Below are 27,817 nucleotides of genomic sequence, written 5' to 3' on the forward strand. Positions count from 1 at the left end.
TGTGCCAGAAGTGTCGATCTGACGAGTTGGCAGCATGGATGGTAATGGAAGCCATGCTAGTGGCTTAGAAGAATGTGTTGAGAGAGAAGGCAGAGTATGGAATCCTGAAGAAAAGCGACATTCAAGGGTCAGGCAAAGGACAAGAAGCCACAAAGCTGCAAAGACAGCTAAAAATGATCCACCATAGAGGCATGAGGAGACAAGAGAGTGTGGTGACACAGCATCCAAGGGGAGAGAGACATTTCAAGAAAGAGGGAGTGGTCAGCATGTCAGATGCTGTTAAGACTGAGACACACAGAGACACGTGCGTTGGATTTAGCAGTAGAACACGGAGGGTGGTGGCAGTAGACTGAGTGGGCTGGGGGTGGGGAGGGAGGTGGAAGCCAGATCGCAGTTGAGGAATGAAGGGGAGATAAAAATGTTGAAAAAAAATCAAAACACCAAGTGTAGGCCGACTACTTTCAAACAGTTTGAGAAAGTGAAAAGAGTAGTAGTTGAATAGTAGTAAGAGACTGAAAGAGAATTTTTGTTGTTATTGGTGGTGTTTTTAATGTGGGAGAGTTTAAATGCTGATGAGGGGGAGATGGGGGAGGACTGAGGGAGCAAGGAGGCAGGGAGATCCAGCACGGGCTGGGACGTCTGGGCAGGGCAGGGATGTGGGGGGTGCGACTCCTCTGCAGTAACGGGGTCAGGGAGGCAGATGGGGCCTGATGGAGGTAAACAGGTGTGGAGAGACTGGGAGTTGAGGAAGTTCTTACCTAACGGTTTCTCCTTTCTGTGAAGCAGAACATTTGGTATCTGAGAAGGGGGAGGAGTAGCAGGATAGGTTTGAGGAGAGGAGAGGTAGAAATAGCTGACACTAGTCTGCTTTGTTGTATACATTTTTTTCTAGCATTGTTTAGCCTCTGAGTTATATAAATTCGCTTTTCCTCGACAACAAACCACTCTGACTCTTGACTTAATGGCTTAAAGCTGTTTTCCCAGCAGTTGCATTGGTCTTGGGCTCAGCTGGGTGGGTCTGCTGACCTGGGTTAGGCTGAGCTGTCTCACCTGGGGCTCACTCTTGCATCTGCTGGGGGCGGGCTGACTGTCAGCTGAGGTACCTTGGTCTCCTCTCCATGTATCCTCTCAGTCGCCAGCAGGCTGGCCCTGGCTGTTAATATGGTGGCAGGATTCCAAGAACAGAGAGAGAGCAAGCTCCACTGTCTAAGCATTGTTCAAGTTTCTCCTTGTGTCACATGTGCTGCCATCTCATTCCCAAGTGAGACACGTGGCCAAGGCGAGGGTCAGTGTGGGAAATACTGCCAAAGTGAGTAGATACAATGAGGCGTGAAACAGCTGGGGCCATTGCTGTAGTCAATCCCCCGTGAGAGTGTTGGAATGGAACCAGATCCAATCCACCAAAAGATGGAACAATTGCAGTTTCTGCAAGTAGGTACAAATGGGGGACAGTGGAGCAAGAGAATTGAGGATAATGGCAAGAGAAACTGTCAGGATGGACCATAGGATATGGGCAAAGAGAGGAGGGTTATTGATAGGGAGGAAGTAGATGGGTCAAAGAACTAGAGGTCTTGAAATAGAACAGATAGTGTTGGGATTCTGGAGTGTTGGAGCAGAAGGAGTAGGCAGTGTGGCCACAGACGATGAGATGGTAGTGGTTCCTAAGGTGTGGGCACAGGAAGGAGTGAGGAGCTGGAGAAGAGAGGTCGGAGAACGTCATCAGATTTGAGGGCAGCAAGGAGCCGAGGGGCTAGGGGTTTGGGATGTGTCATTCACACGAGGAGAGGAGGGACTCGGCAGCGTACACAAGAGAGATGAAGTGAGAGCAATGGCCACCAGTGAGCCCTTCCTAAAGCTAAATTATTTTACTTAGAGGACTGTTATTTATTCTGAGATATCCTTTCCCTGTATTGAAATAAAAAGTGCCTTTGTTTTTAAGACAAGAGCGGAGGTTTTTGCTTAATGATCTTACTAGGAAAATAAATCCAAATGTCAGAACCGCTGCTGCTGCAGTATGTGACATCAGAGAGGAGGGTGCGAGAGGTAGGGTTTTGTGAAAAGAGGGTCTGGAAACAGCATTGTGGAGAATGAAAAGGATGCGGCTGACTTTCTTCCTGACTCGTGTGTGTGCACATGTGTGATGTGGGAGAAAGAACAGTTTTCACCTGAGGAAGCTGCCTGAGGGAGAGCCAGGGTTCAGTAAGGCCAGCAGGAGGAGGGAGTGGTGAGTAGAGGCTGAGGATGTAGATGACGTTACTCATGGTGGAATGGGGGTCCCAGAGTGCACAGAGGAAATGGTGGGGGTGGGGGCAGAAAATAATAGAGTTTGGGATCAGGAGAAAGAAAACAAAATGCGAGAGCAGAGTGTGAGAATGAAAAGTGACCAGAGGAACTCACGTTTTAGGCAGTGAGCAAGGATGGTGGGGTGTGAGTCTGAAGGATTCCCAGCAGAGTTCATCTCTCTGGGCCCATGGTGGACAGAGGAGGGGACTGGGGTCTTTGGAAGGCAGCAGGCTTGGCTGGTGCTTATGGTTTCCAAGGGTTCCTACTCTGGTGGGCAGGCATGCAACCACATTAGTTTCTGGACCCTTACGCTTGTCATAGTTTCTGGTGGCTTCTCGAACAATCAGTGTGCCAGGTGGACGTGGGTGGTCTGATGAACCTACTAGGCATAGAGGCAGGTGAGAAATGATATCAGGCAATTTATAAGTAATTTGGTGTTATTGGAGCATAAAGTATGAAGTAGGGAGTAAATGTCAGTTTAAGCTCAACATGTCTAGAAGTTAACCTTTGTTCCTGTACAAACAAGATCCGTCTCCCAATTTCCTTATTTCTGTCATCCACACTATGTGTTTCAGGACTCAAGGCATCTTGTGGTCTGCTTTGACTCCTTCCTCTTTTTCATACTCCTGTTTCTGGTTAGTCACCTCCTTTGACATTTCTTCTTTCTTCCGTGTCCCTGCCCGGCCCATCACCTAATAGTCCATTTCTGGCCTGTTTTAGTGGTTCATAGCTGACTTCCTTGCCTGTAGCCTCTTCCTCCCTCCAGGGAGGAAGTATGCCCCATTTGAATCCCACCGATGCAAGTTCCAGCCCACGTTGGCTTTCTCGAATCAGGCCCTTTTATATATACTGCAGTTCATTCTTACTGATTTGGGTTGTATGTATCTTGTTTTGCGACTAGATGGTACCACAGGAACTGTGACTTACCTTGATTGCTTTTTAATAATCCCCTGAGAACCTGGCACACCGTTCTGAAGATGTATGTACTTGGGAAATGGATAAAATTTCAAACAAAAGAATGAATCTCTTAAGTAGGAACCAAGAAAACTGGCTTAAGTTCAGATTAGGAAGTTTTAGAAACTAATGATACTGTATGTGTTTTCAAAAGGTAAAACCTTTCTGATACCATTTTAAGAAGGCATTATATTTTGAAACTTTAAACCTACACAAAAATAGAATAGTATGTGACTCCTGTATACCTGTCACCCGGCTTCAATGATTTTAGGATTTTTACCACATTTTCTTTACTTCATTCCTCCCCCCATTTTTTTTAACCTTTGCTGCTGGATTTCCCCAAGTTTGTGTTTAAAAAAAATTCAAACCTACTGAAAAGTTGAAAGGATGGTACTCTAAATGCCCATTTATCCTTCACTCAGATCTGCCTCTTCTCTCTATACACACACAAGCACTCTTTTTTTAACTATGTGCAAGTCAACTGCAGACGTCCTGACACTTTATCCCTAGATCCTTCAGCAGGTGTCTCCTCAGAACAAGGGCATGCCACATAACCACAGCGCATTGTCACACTTAAGAAGATTAACAGTGATTCAGTAATATCATCTAATATAGAATCTATATTCAAATTTCAGTAATAGTCCTCAACATGTTTTTTATAACTTGTAAAAATCCATGATCCTGTCAAGTTTCACTGCTTGCATTCGTTATGTCTCTTCATTTCAATTCTATATCCTAGAATAGTCTTCTCACTTTTTTCTTCGTTTTATTTTTTTATTACATTGGCTTATATTCTTCAAAAAGTCAGCTGTCTAGAACCTGATCTGCAGAAGTCTTTTAAAAATTATCTGTTGCAATGCAGTTCTGACACCCACTTCCCAGGGCACACTCCTTCATGTGGTGCCCACACCGCAGACACCAGCCACATTCTCAAGGGTTCCCAGGCTGCCATACCTCTGACCAAATGGCTACAAATTTTGGAGTTGCCACTACTGCCTCAGATTAGATAATTTGCTGGAATGACTAATCCGAGCCAGCCAAAAGAACAGACACATAGGATGAGGTCTGACAGGGTCCTGTAGGCACAGCTGCCATGTCCTCTGGACACATACCCTCCCAGAACGTGATGTATATCACCAACTAGGAAGCTCACCCAAGCTTTGGAGTCCAGAATTTTTGTCAGATTTCACTGTGTAGACATGATCAATTGAATCATTGGCCACGTGACTGAATTCAATCTCTAGTCCCCTTCCCCTCGCAGGAGGTCGGGCTAGTGTCACTTGGCTCAGGGACCTAAACCTCTAATCACCAAGCTTATCATTCGGCATGGCCAGTCTCCATCCTGGAACTATCTAGGGACCCACTATGAGTCACCTCATGAGCACAAACTCTCAGGGCCCAGCATAAATTACAAAGACCTTCCAAGGACTTAGAGGCTCCCTCTCAGGAACTGGGGACAAAGACCAGCCAAATTCTTTACAACATCAATTAATAAAGTCCAACAGCAATGTAGTCATTGAAACTCCATGAAATGAGCGTATCACGTGAGCCACATTCCTCTGCTTATGAGCTAGAGAGGAATACTAGTTGTGTGTCGCCTGTCTGCAGTGTCATGGTAGCAATAACCCTGCAAACGGGAAGCAGGGGCAGCACTCACCCCTCTCCTCCTCGGCTAGGTGGTTTGGCCGCTTGGGTGACCATTTCTGATGAGGACTTTTTGGAATGTCTGGAAGTAGGAAGCGCTTGGGGAGGGAATGACTGCTGTTTGACGGAAAGAAATGTCAGTGAGCACTGATTTGCTTTTGTCGCAAAAAGTGACCATTACAGGCACCAGCACCTGTAATTGGATGGTCAGCGTCAGTTTAGACTGACGTTTGTCATCAATTAATAGCTTGGATCTATGAGGTAAGTCTTCTAGCAACTGTAATTTTTGGGGGGGGCACAAAGCATGAGTCATAAATACCATATTTGTTGTCTTTTCTTTCTTTTAAATTAACTTTTCCCAACATTTTATTATGAATATTTTCAAACATAAAGCAAAGTTGAAAGAATTTTGTCAAGAGCGACATATCTGCCACCTAAATTCTACCATTAGTAGTTGACTATACTTGCTTTATCATACACTGATCTGTTCATCCCTCTGTCCATCCATCAATCCATTTTATTCTTTGTCTTGGGAGGAAAATTTCCTTTTCCAACTTGGATCCAGTGGTTGTGGGCCTGCAGATTAACTGCCAATAGAAAGATTAACAGGATAAAAGGCAAGGTTTATTTACACATGCATATGGGAGTACTCAGTGAGGAGTAACTTGCTGAATAATCAGAAATAAAAGGTTTATATGTTAAATTTGACAGAAAGGGGGGGGGGGGGGGGGGGAAGAATTAGGGCTTCAAGGGGAAAGTATGGAGGGTTTTATTGGGCTTTATGGTGCTAATGGGCAGCTGAATTTACTTCCTGGTGCTAAGCATCAGTCTTTTCCTAATCAGGAAACTCACCGGGATGGGGGTCAGTGGCAGCTGTATTTGGGGGAGGCTTTGCCTAAGATTATCTGTCGCTGATTGTTAAGATGGATTTGGTTTAAAGTAATTTTCATACCACTTTGATGGGCTGTTAATCCCTTCATTTGATGCATTTCAAGTTTTAGACATCACTGCACTTCCCCCTAAATACTTAAGCATACATGACATTAACTAAAGTCCACTATTTACATCTTTGTCTTTGAGACAAAATTTACATATAGTGAAACACACAAATCTTAAATATACATTTGCCGAGTTACTTGTGTAACCTAAACCTCTATCAAGATAGAGAACGTTACCATCACCCCAGAAAATCCCTCCTGTATCCTCCCAGCAAATCCTACCCCACCTCTTTTAGCCTCACCGATACCACCAGTTATGATATTTAATAATAGCTTTTTTGTGTTCATATCTATTATAAGCTACATTGTGACTTGAGAAATATGAAAGTGTGAAACAATGTATCCTAGATTTAGGAAAATATGATTTGTTCTCTGGTGCCTTGGAGGGTCCACCAAATAAAGAACTCGAAGAGTGTATAACTGGGATCTTCTTAAATTTAGTACAACAGCTGAGCTAATGAAGTTTTCTGTGTGAGAATAAGTATTTAGCCAATGTTACTTAGTATTTTTGTTAAGTACCTATGTTTAAAATATAATTGGAAGCAACATTTTTTAAAATTAATACTTAAGTAATTTGATAGCTTCTCTTTTAGCTTTACTTTTTTAATCACTTACTCTCTAATTTACCTTTCCCCCCAAAAGGATGAACATCTGCTTTACCCTCTGGCGTCATCTGCCTACAACTTCCCAGCTAGGCTTTATTTCTGCAGACTCATATCAGGCAGTGTGAGCTCCCGCTTAAGGATCCAAGCCTCCTGCTAAGTCATTATTCTAGTGACCTGCCAAGTTCTTTGGTGAAGACACTCAGGATTTCCTTTATCAAGCGAGAGCTACCTCACACTTGCACCCCCATATAATTGAAAGTGAAATCCTATTGAGTGTAATCCCCATGTTGACTTTCCTTCTCATTAGAATTAAAATTCACAAAACAGTCACCTGTGAGAAAATTACTCTGTTCTCTAAGCCCCGCTTTTAAAGAATTCTCTGTTCATATTTTATGACTAACTGCTGATTGACTCAAGTTTTTCTCCTTTTAAGTATATTTGAGTATAATTGTAAAACAATGGGTGCTTCATATCAGGCTTCTATCAGGATGTGGCAATAGATTATTTATGTTAAGGAATTCTATCTATCATATACAAATATTACATTTAGTGGTGATGACTGAGCCAGCCTGGATTCAGAACAGTTGGTTCTTGCTGTGGGTAATATACCTTAAAAGTTTTAAGATAACCAAATCAATAGAATTGATTAAATAGCTAAGGCAACCAACAAATCCCATAAATGTAGTCAGTTGATCTTTGACAGAGGATCAAAAGTGATACAGTGGAGCAGAGATAATGTCCTTAATAAATGGTGGCTGGAACAGCTAGACATCCTCATGCAAAAAATTGAATCTAGACCCAGACCTTACATCCTTCACAAAAATGAACTCAAAGTGGATCATAGACCTAAATATAAAATGCAAAACTATAAAACTCCTAGAGGATCACATAGATGACCTTGGGTCTAGTGATGCTTTTTTAGATACAACACCGTGGATCATGGGTATGATCCATGAAAGAAATAATTGATAAGCTGGACTTGATTGAAATTGCAAAAGACAATTGAATTGCAAAAGGCGATATTAAGAGAATGAGATGATAAGCCACAGACTGAGAGAAAATGTTTGCAAAAGATACATCTGATAAAGGACTGTTAGCAAAAATATCCAAAGAACTCTTTAAACTCAACAATAAGAAAATAATCTGATTAACAAATGGGCAAAGGACCTTAACGGACACCTCACCAAAGAAGATATGCAGATGGTAAAAGAGTATATGAAAAGATGCTCTACGTCGTATATCATCACCTCTACACACGTACTAGGAATGGCCAAAATCTGGACCATGGACGACACCAAATGCTGGCGAAGACGTAGAGCTCCAGGAGCTCTCGTTCATTGCTGGTGGGAATGCAAAATGGTACAGCCACTTTGGAACACAGTTTGGCAGTTTCTTACAAAACTTAAACATACTCTTACATAAATGATCCAGCAATCATATTTCTTGGTATTTACCCAAAGGAGTGGAAACTTACATCCACACAAAAACCTGCACACAGGTGTTTATAGCAGCTTTGTTCATAATTGCCAAAACTCGGAAGCAACCAAGATGTCCTTCAGTAGGTGGATGGATAAATAAACTGTGGTACATCCAGACAATGAATATTATTCAGTGCTAAAAAGAAATGAGCTAGTGTAGGGGAGGAGGATGTTTCCTCTGCCCACTCTGGGTCCTTCTGGCCAGACAATGAATTAAATTCACATGAGAATAACAGGAGAAAATTAAACAAAGCTTTATAACATGTATACAGAGGAGAGGCTCAGGAAAACTGAGCAACTTGCCAAAATGGCGGAAGCTCTCGCTTTAAATACCGTCCTCAGCTAAAGACAAAGGAGGATGTTGTGGGTGGCAGGGAGGCAGTTATGGCAGATGAGCAGAAAAGCACAGTAAACAAGAGTAAGATTTTTATGCAGATTTAAATCCTTGCCTTCTGCATTGATAAGTGTTTCTAGAAATAAGGTCATCCCCCCTTTTTCCTGGTACAGAGAGGGAGACACCTTTACAGATGGAGATTTCCTTTACAAATGTAAAAGTCTCTTTACAAAGGGTAACTTCTGCTTTTCAGAGTTTCTCTCATGTCTGCAGTTTTTAAAAGTAACCAGCTCAAAATAATCCTCATGCCAAAGAGATGTATCTTGGGGTGGCCAATTCCAGTCCCCCATGCTAGCAAGCCATGAAAAGATATAGAGGTACCTTAAATGCATGTTGCTTAGTGAAAGAAGCCAAACTGAAAAGGCTGCATTCTTTATGATTCCAATTATATGACATTCTGGAAAAGGCAAAACTATGGGGACAATAAGTAGATCAGTGGTGTGGGGGGTGGGGGAGATAAATAGAGCAAGGGTTCAAGGCCAGTGAAAATAGTCTTTATGATACTATAATAGTAGATACAAATAATTATACGTTTGTCCAAGCCCATAGAATGTGCAACACCCAGAGTGAACCCTAATGTAAAGTATGAACTTTGGGTGATTATGATGTGACAATGCAGATTCATCCTGGATAAAAAATGTATCATTCTGGTGAGTGATGTTGATAATGGAGGAGGTGATGCATGTGTGGGGTGGGAGTATTTGGGAAATCTGTGTACTTTCCTCTCAATTTTGTTGTAAACCTAAATAAATAAAGTCTTTAAAAAAATAAAAAACTTGAACCCAAGCCTATCATGATTACAGAATTTCAGCTTTTCCTAGTAAGCTACTTTCTAACAGAAGAGAGTTTTGAAACTGTAGGAAATCACCTACTAATATTATATATCTATATGTTGAAGTAATATATATGTGTTGTTTTTCAATTGGAAGTTATCTAAAGCAAGAACTTCAGGCAAAGGGTTTTTTGAATCTAGGCTGAATTTGATGTTGCGAATATCCAAGGAGAATAAAAACAAAACCAGTTAAGTTCTGGGAATGGGGGAAATACCTGTGGTCCAAAAAAGATTCAGAGAAAGATCCCAGGCATGATCATGTATTAATGATCTGTTTCACTGCTTCCTAACACTGTTGTTAACTACTTTACTGACACTGTAGATTCATAATTTAGAGTTTAGTAATTCAAATTACCTCATGTTTGTTGGATGAACAGTTGAGTGGACAATCATGAGTAATCTTTATTGAATACTAATTATATGCTTGTTGAATATTAATTATCTACTAATTATATGAATAATTAGATGGACTGTATTTTTTCTTAACAAGCTTATATGTTAGAAGCTATTATCATTTTAAGATGGAGACTATAAGGCTCATCATGTCCCCTCGTGGGATCTCAACGTTAAGGTATTGGAATACATCTGTCTTTGAAACGGTATTTTCTACAGCAAAGTTACCTTAGATCCGAAGTATGTAAAATGTAGTGGAGTTCATAAGCAATCGCTGAAGTACAGCCCGGGAAGTGTGACAGGCAAGGAAAAATGCTTAAAGGACACACTGAAGCATGTCCAGTTGAGAAAGCACAACGGCCAACTAAACTGAAAAGGAGCAATCATAACTATTGGAGACAAGTCATCGTCAGTCTAACTTAGAAGCTCATTTCTTAGCATAATAAAAAATTATCTATTTGAAACTAACAGCCATCATCAAGATTAGCCTTGAAACACTAAGTATTTTGAGTAAAGTTAAGAATAAAACAGAAAACCACCATCATAGCTGTTAAGAAATTACACTTGAAGAAAATCCAGATTCTTCCCCCTGACTCCGGGATATGTCACATCCACCCCCTTCCTACTTCATCACGTCTCTGCCTTCCTGCTTATTTATATCAAATGTGACACACTAGCTGCCAGTTCCCGGAATATACAGAGCTTTTTTCTGCATTGAGGCCTTTGCATTTGTCTTTCCATCCGGCTAAACACTCTGCCCCCAGCTCTTCACTGCCTGTGCCTGCTCATCTCTCGGGAGGCTCTGCCCTGACCGTCACATGTGCAGGGCGTTGTCCTCTGCTCTGCCTGTCCCCTTTTGGTCTTCTCCTTGTTTCCTTCATAACATTCCTCACATCCTGTAATCATCTTATTTATTTTTCTTTATTTTATGTTTCTTCTCCTAAACTTGGGCTCCACAAGGGCATGGACTTTGTTCACCCCTCTATATCTAGCACTTGGAAGAATGGCCAGTACATAGAAGTTGATTTGTAAATATTTGTTGAATGAATGAATGAAAATCATTACCTTATCTCTGTGCCCGTGGTAGCCAGGCAGAAAACATAATGGTAATAAAAGGACACTAAGGACGGGAACAAAAAATATGAAAAAGAGTCTAGAAATAAACTTAACAAAACGTGTAGAACCTATATTCACGTTCAACAGTGTTTGTCAAGCCCTTACTATGCTAGGCACTGGGATTTCAAATAAGACAAACATCCTCCTTGCTTATTTTGAACTTAGAAAAATAGAAAATTTACCTGAGAGACAGAGATGAAGACATCATTTCTCCTAAAAATAGCATATATATTAATAATATTTAACTCAAACTTCCACCTGTTGTTTTTTATTTGGGGAGATGGGAGAGGCAGAGCAGAAGAAAATTACTTGAGGTTTATCAGAAAAAATAAACCTCAGAGACTGCTTGATTATTTTAGTCATTTTCAGAACTACTGCAATATGGTACTGGCTTTGGAATAAGCCGTATGTATAACGAGTAAGTATAAGACAAAGATAATGTTTCAAATCACTGGAGAATGACTATCCTTGTTAACCATTGACACTGGGATGTGGGCTGAATCATTTGGGGGAAAATTAGATTAAATCTTTACCTCTAACCATAATTTTTTCTTAGACTTTTAGATTGATTACAGATATAATTATAAAAGTGAAACCATCAAAGTTCTGGAAGAAAATAAAGATGGATTTAACAATAGATCATATAAAAATGAGAATGTAGGTGGATATAATCTTGGTGTAGGAAAGGCCTTTTTAAGCATGAATAGCAGGCAGAAACCTTATAAGAGAAGGTTTGATAGATGTGAGTACCTAAGATATAAAACTTGTAGATGCCAAAACAAAGAAGGGGACGATTTCTAGTAGAACAGTAGATGGTGGGTGACAAGCTTTATGCATAAAATATTTTTATAAACCAGTAAGTGGGTTGTATCTAGAGAGATCTGGGAGCTAGAGAGGATCTAATCCAGTTCCTGCATTTTACAGAGAGGGTATTGCCTCACTCAGAGCCGCACAGCTAGTGGGTCAGGAGGATCCCTCTGCCCAGCTTCTCTGCGGGGGAGAGTGTAGGTATCCGCGTGCAGAGTCAGGAAGATAATGCAACTAGCAAACCTACTGAAAAATTGAAGTTGTGAACAGTTCAAATAGTACAATTCTAAGCACAATTCCAAGAGAGGGTCAGAGTTTGTTAGAAAAATTAGATTTTTCAAGCCTTAGATGTAAAACAGGCTAAGAAGATTATTAGTTGGCAGTGTATGTAATAATATTTTTTAGTTTCTGGGTATTTTTTTTAATTAACTAGATATTAAAATTTTAATTTTAACCCAAATCAAGACTTTATTGATTGTCAAGGTACATTGCTTAGGGAACCTTAAATATTTGAGCAGAGAAGTCATAATTTGGGTATCACTGTATGCTAGCCGCTTACCTGAATTTCAAGCTTAGGACTGAGTTGAAATGAAAAGCAGCCTTTGAAATGTGCCATCCTTGTTTGAAAATGTTAATCATATACAGTGATGGCATTTGTCCCAGTTCATAACAAAATTCATAGTATTCATTCGTTTTCTCTACAAATTACATACTGGCTATATGTCAACACTTTGCAAGGTTATGTGGATTAAAAAGAAACCAACAAATAAATAAACGAACACACAAGTAAACATGCTGGAGGCCATAGTCCTTGCCTCAGGGAACCCAGTGTGGGTGTGTACAGGTCCTACGTACATACTGGTATCAAGGAGAGAACCATCGTTAACCTGGTGTGAGAGAGACGAGCTGAGAAAGCTTTAAGTGGCTTAGAAGATGAACATGAGTAACAAGTGGTCACCCGAAAGTTCATTCATTTCCTCCAGATTAAGTTGTCTTAATAGAATTGTTTTGGGAATTCTGTTTCCAGTGCTGAGTATCTTTCTGGTGCTGAGGAATTTCTTCACGATGTTCTAATAAATTTCACTTCTCTGGCAAAACCCCCAACTCTAAGAAAAAAAAGTGTCGTGAACATTTTCCTATGTCCTCTTACTGGATCTACCAAAAAAATGTTTGGGTTAATTTAAGTCCATTTAAAAAATAATACATTTTCTCATAACTGCTGGTAGGGTTTTTTTTTCCTGCTTACTCTTTTTTTATTTTCTGCTAATTCTGGTTCCAACTCAGTTTTATTTTGTCAGTGATAATTTTGGATTGTATTCGCTGTGCTTTCTTTAAAGCAGCCTATGTTAATATTTCTTCCAGGGGTGAATCGGGTGCTGGGAAGACAGAAAACACTAAGAAGGTTATTCAGTACCTTGCTCATGTGGCTTCTTCACATAAAGGACGAAAGGACCATAATATTCCTGTAAGTTTTCTGTTGTTGTGTTTTCAAGTCCTAGGTTTATTCTTTTACAATTTCAGAAACAAGACTAAGGAAGCAAGTCAACTCAGTGCACTGCTGGAATCGACAGCTCCCTTGTCCCCCGTCCTCCAGCCACCCCACCCAGCAGCTCTTTTTCCGCTCAGGAAGGAGCAAGTTGATCAGGAAATTGCTATTAACTAGCTATTCTAACAGGGAAAACTGGAATTGTGGTTGTGACTTGAAGCTTAATTCTTGCAAAGATTTGGTGAGAATTGTTAAAAATTGATGAGGAGTGCTTATGAAGACTTTTTTTTTATTTTTGAGGAAGGTTAGCCCTGAGCTAACTACTGCCAATCCTCCTCTTTTTGCTGAGGAAGACTGGCCCTGAGCTAACATCCATGCCCATCTTCTTCTACTTTATATGCGGGACACCTACCACAGCATGGCCTGCCAAGCGGTGCCATGTCCACACCCGATGTCCAAACCGGCGAACCCTGGGCCACTGAGAAGTGGAACGTGCGAACTTAACCGCTGTGTCACTGGGCCGGCCCCTTATGAAGACTTTTTATTCTCCACCAAAAGAAGATCCTCAGATATTTTTTGCAGTTCTTTCTGAACTTAACTTGCAGCGCAGCCTGTTGCTGCTGCCCCCAGCAGTTTGAGGAGAGGATAGAAATTTGGGGAGAATTGATGATAGTAAAGGGCTAAGAGTGTAAGAGTCAGTTATCATTAGTTTGTAGATAATGCAGAAGCATTAGTTAATGCAGCCTGAGAGGATGCCCACCAAACCAGCTGTCATAGTTCTAAACTGCACGTGGACTCGGTGCTTTGGATGTGGCTCACTACCAGGGAAAGACCCAAACTTGCTAACATTTGCATTTATCTGTTTGTAACAAACAGCAGGAATCACCTAAACCAGTGAAACACCAGGCAAGTGCTTTCCTTTATGCTTCTTAGTCTTGCGTGTTTGCGCTAACTTCTGTCTTTAGACTGAGTCTCTACTAGAAGCAAGTGCCATTAGTTCTGAGTGAAATCTATTATGAAAAAATATTTAATTTTGAAAATTTGTTGCTTAGAGGCTTATTCTTTTATGAGAAGCAGCATGCTGTTTTGCTTTAAATTTGTTTTCTAGTTGAATTCGATATTTATTTACCCTTTTATCATGACATTGAATGGCATGTTTCTGAAGTCTATAAACTTAAGGTTCATATGTCAAATGCTAAGTGGAGTTATATTACTTCTTAAACACACAGAAGCTTAGCTTTGTGCCACACGTTAAATTTTGAATTTGGGGCTGCAACTTTAAAAGTTGTACCTCTTGGGTTAACAAATTTCTAATCTATTAAAATTTTATGGCCTATATGTGTTTTAACCTAGAGGCCTCATTATATTTAATGTATAAAATCAGAATTTTCTTAATCCAGGGCAAGTAGTGAAGGAGTGTTATTCTTCCTAATTGTCAGATGCCCGCCTTTTTGGCTCCACAGAGCGTAGCAGTGGACACGACCCAGAGCATTTCCTGCTGCCTGGGAGGAGAGGGAAGCCAGCTGAGCCAGGTGCCGTGGCTAGAATGGGACGTCTGCACTTGGGCTTAATCCCTCCCTAACATTGGAACAGTTTTGGTTTGTCTGTCCTCCACAAGCATAACGATATGAAGCTAGTATAAAGCAAGAAACGATAACGTTGAGTTATGGAAGTAATCTATTAATATAAAGAAGCTATCATAAGTATCTGAAAGAATAGTGACAGACGCTAAGATTTTCAGATATCTTCCTTAAAATTCTTAAGAAATTCTCAGACACCAAAGCTGCACTCTACCTGTGAAGGCCTATGCTGTTCTTTTGCTCCTTTAGCGGCAAACCAGACCATTGATAAAAATTGGGAGGGTTAATGAATAATCGTTATCCTATAGGAGATTTATAAAGGCTTCTTTGCCAGTTAGAGCACTAGACCAGATTAGCTTCTCTTTGTGCTCTAGAGGCACATGCTAAATGACCTTTTAATATGTACTGAGATCACTAGTGAAATCATGTTAAATAATTAATGTGCAAATTTAGGTTTTCCAAATCCTGTGTGGAATACGTAAATCATTATTGTTAACATTCAGTTTCGATGTCATTTTAAACTACAGAGTGGATCCCTGTTGTATGTGAGTAGCATGCCCCCCTGGGTTTTACTTTGGGTCAAATCAATCTCGGGGGAGCAAGTTCTCTCAAAGAAGGCAGCCGCTTCTCTGGGCCGAGCTTCTGTCGTTGATTTGCATGTCTTACTGCATGAATTCACTGTGCACATAACTGTCAATGCTGCTTTTCCCAAATTTATTTTCATAGTGGTCTAGTCAAGTAGTAGGTATGCTTATGTTTTTAGAAACATGAGCAGAGCAGTGGTTCTTGATTAATTTTTCTTCCCCAGCACACCTGAGGAAGATGTGAGATACTCATGAGTGGTGGGGATGGTCGTACCCTCGGGAGGGTCATATCAAGAAATTATTTCTCTCCCTTCCTGGGATGCCCCTCCTTCATGACTTCCTCACCCTCGTTTGAGAATGACTGCCGTAAAGTAATAGTTTTACTGTTGAAAGTCTGTACTTTGAAAGATCACTGTTTCTTTTGGTTTGATATCACTGGTTTGTGAATTTACATTGAACTTTCTAGGAAAACCTCAGGTTCTCAGGAGCATTTTATCACTAGATGGTAGTATGAATTGTAACAACAAAGAGGAAGGCATTTCTAGGATCCTGATTTTGTGAGTCTTTTATTTGTTGTCTGTTTGGTCATTCTTTTTCTTTAAACAGCATTATTGAGGTTTAATTCATGTGCCATAAAATTTACCTATTTAAAGTATACAGTTCAGTAATTTTTTAGTATATTCACAGAGTTAGGAAGTTATCACTAGAAGTTAATTTTAGAACATTTTCATCACCCCCAAAAGAAGCTCTATGGTAGGAATCACCTTCCATTTCCTCCCAGCCCCTGGAAATCACTAATCTACTTTCTTTCTCTACGGATTTGTCCATTCTGGGTATTTTGTATGGATGGAATCATATAGTATGTGGTTCTCTGTGGCTGCTCTTTCGCTTAGCATAATGTTTTCAAGGTTCATTTCATCAGCGTTGGAGCATGTATGAATACCCCGTTCCTTCTTATGGCCGAATAATATTCCATTATATTAACTAGGTCACATTTTGTTTGTTCATTCATCATTTGGTGGACGTTTGGATTGTGTCCACTTTTTGGCCTTTACAAATAGTGCTGGAGTGAACATGTGCATACAAGTTTTTGTGTGGACATACATTTCCAATTTTTGGGTCTATATACCCAGGAGTGGAATTGCTAGGTCATGATAACTTTCTGTTTAATATTTTGAGGAACTGCCAGGCTGTTTTTCAAAGCAACTGTACCATTCGACATTCCCACCAGCAATTTATGAAAGTGCGGTTTCTCGGTTTTCTCGCCAACACTTGTCATTGTCTTTATTATACCCATCCTGGCAGTGCAAAGTGATCGGTTTTTTATATTTACTTTATGTTTACCTTTAAATCTTCATTATGAAAATATGAACAATTGTAACAGAAATCAGTTTTCAAAATTAAGGTCGCAGTATTTAAGAAGTAAAAGTTAAATAAATGTTTACCTGTAAACTTCTGGTGTGCTTTTTATAACAAAGTTCAGTCTTATTTGGCTTTACCCCCACCCAACTGAAAGTACAGTGCCATCTTCCCTCAGCAGAGGTTGCTGTTCCAGATCCTCAGAGTCTGGCACACTGTTGACTGCTGCTCCAAAGCCTGGGCACAGTGCAGTTTCAGAGCAGGTTTGAAATGACAAATTTCTAAAACTTGACCATCCCCTAAGAAGGATTCCTTCCAGCCGGCCCACCTGCCCTGCTGCCTTCGTGTTATCCGCATCCAGATGGCGGCTTCAGGATAGCTTCACATCTACTGGTCTAAACTGCCTTGAAACCAGAAGAAAAAGGTGACAGATACCAAGTAGCAGGTACAGAAATTGGAGCCTGCCAGTTGAGGTTAGCGTCTGGTTCTCAACTTGGTGATTAGTTGCTGTCCCCGACTTTCTTCTTGTGGTGGGTAGGACACCTGCAGCTTTGCCCCATCAGGCCTGCAAGGTGCAGCATGATCCCCTCCTGAGTCTCCTTGCTGGCTGAACTGGAGTTTTGAAAGAGGTATATATTTTTTACCAATTTCAAACTCATCCTATATCAAGCATATATTATACACTATATAATAAACACAAGAGTACAGTTTTCATCACGATTGGTAAACCTTTGAAGCGTAGAATTCCACATTCTTAGAACTTTAACATTCCCAAATAACATTTCTCATTACCATATAGAATAGAAACAAGGGACATTGCCTAGTCAGTCCAGTGGAAACGGTAACACTTAATCACTGCCCTCTGATGGATTTTTATTTATTTATTTATTTTTTTGAGGAAGATTAGCCCTGAGCTAACATCTGCTGCCAGTCCTCCTCTTTTTGCTGAGGAAGACTGGCCCTGAGCTAACGTCGTGCCCATCTTCCCTACTTTATATGTGGGATGCCTACCACAGCATGGCTTGCCAAGCGGTGCCATGTCCTCACCTGGGATCCGAACCACTGAACCCCAGGCCGCTGAAGCGGAATTTGCAAACTTAACCACTGTGCCACCAGGCCGGCCCCCGTCTGATGGGTTATAAATGGCTTCATAATTTGATTGAGAAGTGTTAGTGCTATTTGTCTAAGTGTGAAATTTCTCAACACAGAAATATCAAATTTAATGGTAATTTCTTAATTTAAGGCCATGTTTATATGTTTTATGATATTATCTTTATGTCAAGATTTTTGTGATTCATTTGAGTTTTTGAGATCTTTACTTGGTCTCGTTGAGGTCACAAATCCATTAGGAGAGAAGTAATACCACAACAGTAATGTAGTGGTCCCAGCAGCAGGGATGTGGAGTCTGCAGTTGCTATGGTGACTCTGAGGACCCTTAACCTAAATCTTACTGCCACCTTTGGGTCACCACCATCCCCTCCCCAAATACTACTAGAATGTTTTAGGACCTATGATTACACTTTCATTCAGCAGACATTCACAGAACATTATTTTGACCTGGTACTGACTGAGTTAAGTGCAGGGAGGGGATAGAGTCAGTTACTTTAAGCCAGGAGTCTTCTGAATAGAATCAGTACACCTCTCTCTCTCTCTCTCTCTCCCTCTCTCTCTCTCTCCCTCTGTCTCTCTCTCTCTCTCTCACTCACACACACACAGGAGAAAAGAGAAGAATCAATAAACTTGACCCAAAGAATCCTTGTAGCCATGTCTAGGGAATATTAAAATGGGGTATGCAATACTTGCTTTATCTCCAAGTTAGGAAAACATTTTAAAGGTAGATTATTATTTAAAGTAGTGTTATTATGATTTGGCAGCGTAGAGTGTAATTTTAAGGGATCTGTATTCTGATTCCTTGATCTAACAGCCGATGTTTAATGTAAAGTTAATGCCCCAGTTATCAAAAGTCAGTATTTTTCTTACAGTTTCTACATTCTGATCACAGAGTGAATGAGGTAGAAAGGCTTCTAGAGCCCAAACAATTGTTGCAGAACCGATACACCAAGGCCTTTGCAAGATGTTGATCATGGGCACACTGATGGAAGTAAGCACTGACCTCAAGAGATATATCACAGAATGATAATTAACATTCTTAACGATGATTCTCAGTCATTAAAATTGGTTCAGGATACCATGTTTAAGAAATTTTGGTAGCATACTATATTTAGAAGATTTGCATCAGAAGTAGTCTGGTTTTTTGAAGTCAATAAACTAGAAGATTCACTGTATAGGGAGCATATTATCTAATGTCTGGAAAGTGAGTTGATCCTATGTAATGAAATTCATGTAGCTTGGGGTGCTTAACAGGGCTGGTTCCTGACTGGTTTCAGTGGAACACAGTTGTAGACTGTAGTTAAGACCTGCGAAAATCTGGATAATCCAGATAAGTGCTATAGAGTAGGTGTGCCTCAGGAACACTTCCCACCCTTTCAGCTGAGTGAAGGAGTCCAAACCGGGGTTAGATGCCGAGACCGTATGTGTGGCATATATTTGTTCCTCTTTTGGGATTTGATAATAGTGTACAATCTTGCACTGCATAACGACATTTCAGTCAATAATGGACCACATATGTAACAGTGGTCCCATAAGACTAGTACCATAGAGCCTATGTGTGTAGTAGGCTATACCATCTAGGTTTGGTAAGTATACTCTGTGAGGTTTGCACAATGACAAAAACACCTAATGACACATGTCTCAGAATGTGTCCCTGTCGGTAAGAGACACGTGACTGTAATACATCACTTGGCAACTGGCCATTAAAAATCTTATGTGAGGTTCCCTATATTCCTTTTCTGCTTAGAGAATCACATTTGCTAGCAGTTTTTATTCCTTTCTTTATTTAGGTCTAGAATACTGTGGGTATTTTAAAATATAGGGGTAAGATTTTTGTTTGGAAAAAGCAGATTTATTTGAGTCATATGGTATAATTCTGAAATTACATTCCAGGAACACAGCATCACCTTCTATTACTTTTCATGGCCATAAATGGCATCATGCCTTCTCATATAGCTTTCTGTTGTGTTTTATGAAAGCACATGTTAATGTACTTACATCTTTTGTTTGTAAAATCTGTTTTATAGTCTAATTTGCATGTAAGTAAAGATACTGAGTAGAGCATACATTATACCAAATACTTGATACTTAACCTTTTAAATTTGAGCAAGAAGTCACTAGTATCACCATCTTTGTCATCTCTGAAAGTGGAGGTGAAGACATTGCCCTGTCTACATCATTAGGGTACTATGTGAAACTCTTGGAAAAATGGCAAGTCTTATACCAGTACAGTGGTAATTATTAGAATTCACTACCTTAAATCTTTGGAACAAGGCAGAGTAGAAATAAACAGAGTATAAGTATTCATATGCTCTTAATATTGAGGTGTCATGCTAAATTTCATTTCATGAATGTCAGTTTATTTTTTTTTTCAAAATTCTCTGCCTGATTTATGTGCCCTGTCTTGAAATTTATCTTCTCTGTTCCATGTGACATGTTCTTCTCCTTGTGGACACTTCATAGATGCTAATTTTTTTCCTTTAGCAGAGCCTATTATGAACAAGAATAAAGCCAAAACGTTTGCTGGGTGGCAAACAAATGGAAGAATAAGGAAAAGAGGCAGTATTTTGTTTTGTCTTGTTTTTTCCCTGAGGACTGGGGTAAAGACAATAGATTATCATACATCTGATTTTATTTATGTGTGTGTATATGTGTAATGTCTTTTAGGGGGAACTTGAACGGCAGCTTTTGCAAGCAAATCCAATTCTGGAATCATTTGGAAATGCGAAGACTGTGAAAAATGATAACTCATCTCGTTTTGTAAGTTCAAAGTACCAGAAACTTTTAATTCCTCAGATTGCTAGTTAATTGTTTATTGTGATTAAGCAAATCGAGTACTTTTCTTCCTAGATTCTAGAGAGAAGCTAATAGATATAGTGTAGGACAGTACTGTCCAACAGAAATGTAATGCAAATCACATGTAATTTTTAAGTTTCTAGTAGCCACATTTTAAAAAGCAAAAAAAAAAAAAAAGAGAAGATGTGAAAATAATTTAATCATATATTTATTATGTATAAGTATATAACTATATATTATTGTCTGGATACGTAATTATAGAACCTCTCTGAACTTACTTCTTCACCTTTGCTGGGGGATGATGTATAATACTTGTTACGAGGTTGGCGTGGGAACGAGATGCATGTTGAGCACTTGACACAGCACTGGCCATAGTGAATACTCAACAAATGAATTTGGGATTCAGTGTAGTAAATTGTACTTTTCATACCTTGCTGTTTCTGTGGGATATGGACTTCAGAATAATTTTTAACTACTATTACGTCTCTTTAAAAATTCTTCTCAGCTGTTCAACTATCTTAATTCATTGAAAGCTTTACCTTCTCCCTCAGTTTGACCAGCTCTAACAGTTTGCCTGTGAATATTATCCTAAGTGGTAGCCAGATCAAAATTACTTTAAGGACACTGCCTTCCCATTCCAGCTGCTCAGAACTGACACTTTAATGGCAAAACATCTCTAAACCCACATTTAGCAAAATGGGCTTTCCTTCAGTAACTCTTGCCCTGAATTATAGTCATTAGGATTCAGTAACCCTTTCCACAGTCAGATTGGACAGAGGTTCTTTAATTTCAGTTGTTTCTACTTAACATTGTTTGAGTTAATTCAATGTTTCTCCCCCTTCCTCCTATATTAGAAGTATTTGTAAAAGTTAAGAAGGCCAAAATAAAAGAGACTTCAATTCTAATGATTCCTTGATGGATAATTTTTGGGGATCTGGTATCATTGTGACATACTCGTTTACTCTGGGAATGTACCGTCATAGTCTTCATGGTAGTTTCTGGTGGCATGGTTTCTTTGGAAGCAACCAGATTTGGGATCCCAGAGGACCCAGTAAACACACAGGTGGCTGGATGACCCTCTGTTTGAGTGGGCTGGGCCTGCTACAGCAAACAGGGGCCCACAGACCGGGGGGCTTAAACAACAGACATTTATTTTCTCACAGTTGGAGGTTAGAAGTCTGAGATGAAGGTATTGGCAGAATATTGGTTTCTTCTGAGGCCTCTGTCCTTGGCTTGCAGACGGCCGTCTCCCTATGTCTTCACATGGTCTTCCCCCTGTGTGTGTTTGTGTTCTCTTCTTCTCTTCTTAAAGGACACTGGTCATATTGGTTTGAGGCCCTCCCTAGTGACCTCATTTTAACTTAATTACCTCTTTAAAGACCCTATCTCCAAATACAGTTGTGTTCTGAGGTCCCAGAGGTTAGGACTTCAATGTATGCATTGGAGCGGGGGGAACACAGTTCAGCCCATAACACCCATAGAGATAGTTTAAGTGCAAGAGGCTTTCCAAGTTCTGTGGGAAATAGGGATCTATTGGCTTGGAGCATTGTTTCTTCCTAGTATGATAAAATTAAGAGTCACTTAGTCTAAGTTTGTTTAGTAATTATTTTAGCTTTTTATCTACAAAGTGGGATAACAAATGTGCCTGTGTCAGTAGGAAGCTTGGCTGTGACTTTTGGATTTCTAAAAGATCTGGGGAGACTTAGCTTTGGTTATGGACTGTCTGTCATTCTGTGGATCGTCAGCATTGAGCCTGAGCCACAATTAAATCTTAAATTCTTCCTACTGGAAGCCCTATGTTTAGTGGCTGTATCATGGGATAGAAGACACAGTGAGCTACCAGCTTTGGTATGTGAATCCCTGTGAAGATTTTCAAGGACTTCTTAGTGGAAAATGTTTTATTTTACCACATAAATCAAGTTACCAGTCTGTTCTGTTTTCCCCCCCCCCCCCCCCCCCCAAACCACACTTTAAACTCAGGAGAAGCAGTTTTGTGCTCATTTGTCTCATTTTTGCCTGGAAAAGATAAATTGCTACTAACCAGTCATTTGTGTCCTTTGGTAAAGAATGTAGTGATTCTGTTACTAAGTGGTAAGGATTCATCTGCCTGCCAGGGTTTTTGTGTTTGGGACAGAAAGAAGTATAATTCTGCATTAGTTATCTATTGCTGTGTAACAAATTACTCTAAAACCTAGTGACTTAAAGCATTTATTATCGCAGAGTTCTGTGTGGTGGGTGGTTCTGGCTCAGGGTCTCTCATGAGGTTGTCGTTAAGATGTTGTTGGCTAGAGCTGCAGTCTTCTGAAGGCTTGATGAAGCTGGAAGATCTCCTTCCAAGCTTACCCAGGTAGCTGTTGGCAGGAGGCCTCAGTTCCTCACCTCAAAGTCTTCACTGCAGGATGTTTGCTCATGACACGGCATCTGGTGTCCCCCAAAGCAAGTGATCCAAGAGAGAGCAAGACAGAAGCCACATAGTGGTTTTTTGGCCCCATCTCGGAAGTGACATACCATCCCTTTGGTGTACTGTGTTGGTCACACAGAGCAACCCAGATACATGTGGGAAGAGACTACACGATGACATGAATACCAGAAGGTAGCCGTTATTGAGGCCATCTTGGAAGTTGGCCACCACAAATCATTAGAGAGATTTCCATATTGACATACGTAGATTATAATCTGTAATTTTCATTACTCTGGATCAGTGTTCTCAATTGAGGGCCCCCCAGGAGACATGTGGTAGCGTCTGGAGACAGTTTTGATTGTGCAGCTGGGGGGATGGGTAGTAGTATACATCTGGCATCCAGTGGGTAGAGGCCAAGGATGCTGCAGAACATCCTATGATGTACAGAACAGGCCTCACAACAAAGAATTACCCACCCCAAAATGTCAGTTATGTCAAGGTTGAGAAACCCTGCTCTAGCTTGTTTCTTTAAATTATAGTCTAAATTAAGGTAATCTCTTTTTGAAATTTATTTGCAAAGTAGTTACTATACGTGAGTCTCCTTAATGCTTGTTATTTACACCTCCTATTCCAAAGGTTGACATAAATAATTCTGGTAGGAGTTTGTTTTACATTCTACTGGTAGGAGGAATTTCTTAGATTGTTTTTCAGCAAGATTGATTTTGGCACGAATACCCATCCAATCTAAATTCACAACAAAACCTGTTTCAGATGAGCTTCCACCTTCCAAAGTGCCTGTACAACTGTATAATAATCTTTAAGTATGCTCAGCATAATATATTAAAAGTTAGTCTTTTTAGAAAAAAGTTTTGATTAAGGCGATGTTCTTATTCGTGTGCAGTTGAGTTAACTATTAAGCACCTTTTCGTCGTCAGGCACTGTGCTGCTTACTTGTTATCTCCATCTGGATGTCTAACAAATTGCTCAAAGTTAACATATTCCAAATGGAACTTTCTCTTTTCTGTTCACAGTTTGTTCCTTTAAGTCTTATATCAGTAAATGGTGCCATCAGATCACGTAGTTGCTTAAGCTCAAAACAAAATATAAAAACAACGAAAACCCAGAAAAATAAAATACCTAGGAATCTTCCTCAATTCAGTCTCTTTTTCCTGGCCCATGGCTCAGCCAGGAGTGAGTCCTGTTGGTTACGCTTCCAGAATGTATTTCAAATCTGTCCACATTTCTCCTACTCCCTCTCCTAAACACCTAATCTAAAACCCCATCTGAGGAGGTTTCCTCTACTGTTCTCTATCGCCCTGTCCTGTGATTTCCCTCATAGTACTTTTCACAATCTGTAATTAATTCCTCTGCTTATTTATGCCCTCTCTCTCCTGCTAGAATGTAGGATCTCTGACAGTAGAGACCTAATCTATCTTGTTCTCTGGGTCCTACCTAGTTCTTGACACTCCGCCTTGCACATGTGTAAGTACGTAGCAGGTGTATTTATGGACTCCATTTAGTTAAAATGCGGTTGGCTGCTGAGTGCTGGGCACTCTTCTAGGCCCTGAGAATATATCAGTGGACACACCAGAGGCCCTAGCCTCATAGAGCTTGCCTTCATTTGGGTTGTAGCTTTAATATATTTCCAACCTCACACCATAGTGTACAGTTGAGCCCAGGAAGTGTGTTCCATATGGTGGACCCTCTGAGCGTATGCATGCCCCAGTTTTAGAAGCATGGGTAGGAGATATGTGGGAGGCGGTGGCTCCATGAACAGGCCAGGCCTTGGGTTGGGATTGGTGTTGTACATGATACTGTTCACTTTGTGTGTACAGTGAAGTTTCATGTAGTCATTATTTACAAACCACATGCTTGCAGTGAAAATATTTGAAACTATAAACTCCATAAGCTTTAGAATCCATTTGTTTCCATTTCTTTGATCTGATATAGAGGAGTAATTTCCTGAGAAGAGCTTTTCTTTCAAAGATGCTAGCGTATGGTTTGTATTAAAGGGGATTCTTTAGGAGAGCATTACCCTTATGAAAATAATCGTTCACAGTTAGTCCAGTTCTCTGTTTATGGAGAAGTCAAATGCATTCCAGATGGAGGAGATTGTGTAAAATGAATCTCTTGTAATGAAACTTTAAAAACAGGGACTTCAATTTCAAAATGATTGTATCAGCAGATACATCTTCCCTCAGAAAGTTTTAGTAAGAATCACTTTTTATATTTGCTCAAATCCTTTTTTTTTCCTTTTTGCAAACTGGTTTAAGCCGATTGGGCAGTTCCCAGTTATTATGTACCTTTTGGTAGTGATTAGCCTCCAATGGTTAGAGCTCAGTAAAGGCTCCAGGTGTCCTCGCTGCCGCCTGGCTCCCAGGTTACAGTGAAAGCAAGTTAGAATTCTGCCCTCACATAGATGTATTAGCAAGCATGCCCTAAAAACGGTTTTTAAAGTAGACTGAATGTGGTCCCTGCTCTGTCTGTCTGAAGTTCTCTCACCTAACCTTTCCCCAAAGATTTACTGAGGCAGATGTGACAGCGTCAGAGACAGAATTTGATCCGCACCAGGCAACCAGCAGCTTGCAAATCAGTGGCTGCACACAGAACCATTTTAGAATTGAGCCTTAGGCAGCCTTCCCAAAACACTGCAGCCTCTGCGCTTTCTGGGGTCTTAATACCTTGTTCACACCAGAGTAGGGGTGTCTGTGTTTCCAATCAGTCTATGTCTCTTCATGCCACTCATTTTACCCCAGGAATTTCTAATATCCGTTATACTAATTAACGAGGCCACCTAGTTCACATGAAAACTCATTTTACTAATTAACAAGGCTTCTGGTGTAGTTGGAGATTAAGATATCTGAAGCATTTAAAATAGCCATCTCGAGGGCTGGCCTCGTGGTTAAGTTTGTGTGCTCTGCTTCAGCGGCCTGGGGTTCGCAGTTTCGGATCTCGGGCACAGACCTACACACCTATCATCAACCCATGCTGTGGTGGTATCCCACATACAAAACAGAGAAAGACTGGCACAGCAACAATCTTCCTCACTAAAAAAAAAGAAATTAAAAATGAATAAATAAAACAGCCATTGGGCCTTTGGATTAAATCCTATCTAATTACTTCTAGGATGGGTTTTCCCACTTCGGGCAAATAGCGGCCTCCAGAGTGGAGATTTTTAGTGGAATAAACTAACACACACACATAGCATACTGTCTATGCTTGGATGTTTTAAAGTAAGTGACAGATCTTGTAACAACTTTACCAAGTAGGAAGGGGAGAAATATTTTCAGAGCATGAATCAAACCTGCATTGCCCCTGGAGTAAGTCGCTAACAATCAATCTAGATTTACTTACTACAGATACTTTGTAACCACCCCAGGAAAAGTTCCAGAAAATCAATATTGATTCAGAAAGAACAAGAATCTTTAAATAAGGTAATTATCCTCTTATTTTCTTGTTAGTATCAAAATTTCCAGGTTTTCCTATTGCATCGTTTAAGTGAAATTCTTAATTTCTGTTTTACATAAGAGAGAGGACTCTAGCTGTCTTTGCCAGTCAGAACTCTTGTAGTAAGCGTCTCAGCTCTTAGATTGGTACACATCGTGTGTGTGACATCAAGATGCATATTCTATAATTAATGCATAATAGTCTTATCCTATTTTTCTTTTTCTTTTTCTTTGTTTCATTGGTGAAATTCTGGTTGAATATTCTGAGTACCATAATCTGACCTATATGGAAATCAAACATAGAGAAGGCATTTCCACCATAAATCTCTTCACATAATGTTTAAAAGATTAGAGGACTCACGTAAAAGTAGAACTCTTTACTTATCCATTTTAATCTAGATTTGTATTTTAATAAAAATGTTAATTCTGGAAGAGTATTTATTATATATGTGAGGAAAAAGCTTTTCAACTTAAAGATTTTATTCCCTCCCTTTCCCTGACCCCTAAGGCTGTCTAATACTGAAGTGACTTCATAGCCCATGGTCTACTTCTTACCTAATTTGCCAGGGCGTCCAACTTTAAGTTATTGCTATTAGTACCATTGAGTCAGTTCCAACTCCTAGCGACCTGTGTCAAAGGGGAGCCCAGAGGGGAACAGCGGAGCGGAGCCCTGCCCAGTCTTTCTGCACCATCCTCTCACCTTCCACGTTACATCAGGCAGTGCTCCACTGCTGTTCACAGCGTTTTCATGGCCAATGTTTTGGACATGGGTGATCAGGTCCTTTCTCCTAGTCTGTCTTAGTCTGGAAGCTCCACTGAAACCTGTCCTCTGTGGGTGACCCTGCTGGTATTTGAAATACTGATGGCATAGCTTTCAGTATCACAGCCACACACAGCTGCCACAATGTGACAACTGAGGGAAGGTAGTGTGGTTCCCCGACTGGGAAATGAACCTGGTGTCAGTGAGAGTGCTGAATTTTAACCACAAGGCCACCAGGGCTGGCTCCAACATTAAGGGGAATACTTAAATCTTAGATTGTTCAGGGATATTCAGTAAAGTATTTCTTTTTGGTTCTGAAATTTCACTTTGTCATGTTGTTGTCAGAGTGTTTGTGTATATCTCATAAAAGAGCTGAATGTGAGTGTCGCTTAGCATAGAGGGTTGATAATTTTCAACTTTATAAGGTTTTTTGTTTTGTTAAAGTATTTCAAAACAGAATCAAGTTTAGAGCTCTGGCTTATAACCAAGAGTTATTAGTGACTACATGTGTTGTTTTCAGAGATGCTAGTTTCTTTTGGGTATGTATAGAGCAGCTGGGGTGGGAGGAGGGTTGGAGGGACACCCCAGTCCACTCTACCTCCTCCCCACACCGCAGGCTTCTACAGCCCGTCCCTTCCCTCATTCTGTCCCCTTATATTTCTCTCCCTGGCCGTTTTCATGTAGCCAAAAGACATTTCTCTGCCACTAGCCATAGTGGCTGGAGCAACTATGGACACTGGCTATGGAAAGGAAAGGGACCTGCTTTGGCTGGGGAACTGATGAGGAAATTA

At 40.3% G+C, this 27,817-nt stretch overlaps 1 protein-coding gene across 3 annotated transcripts in view; it reads left to right on the forward strand.

Moving 5' to 3' along the window:
• The window catches only part of MYH10 (myosin heavy chain 10), a 144,952-nt gene that overhangs the window by 29,281 nt on the left and 87,854 nt on the right, over nucleotides 1-27,817 (forward strand). For all 3 annotated transcript variants that reach the window (XM_046675209.1, XM_046675210.1, XM_046675208.1), the window contains exons 5-6: nucleotides 12,867-12,969; nucleotides 20,291-20,383. In XM_046675209.1, coding sequence (XP_046531165.1) covers nucleotides 12,867-12,969; nucleotides 20,291-20,383 — 196 coding nt within the window. The remainder of the gene's footprint in view (nucleotides 1-12,866; nucleotides 12,970-20,290; nucleotides 20,384-27,817) is intronic.

Source organism: Equus quagga, chromosome 11, assembly GCF_021613505.1.
Source record: "Equus quagga isolate Etosha38 chromosome 11, UCLA_HA_Equagga_1.0, whole genome shotgun sequence".
Taxonomy (NCBI): Eukaryota; Metazoa; Chordata; class Mammalia; order Perissodactyla; family Equidae; genus Equus; species Equus quagga.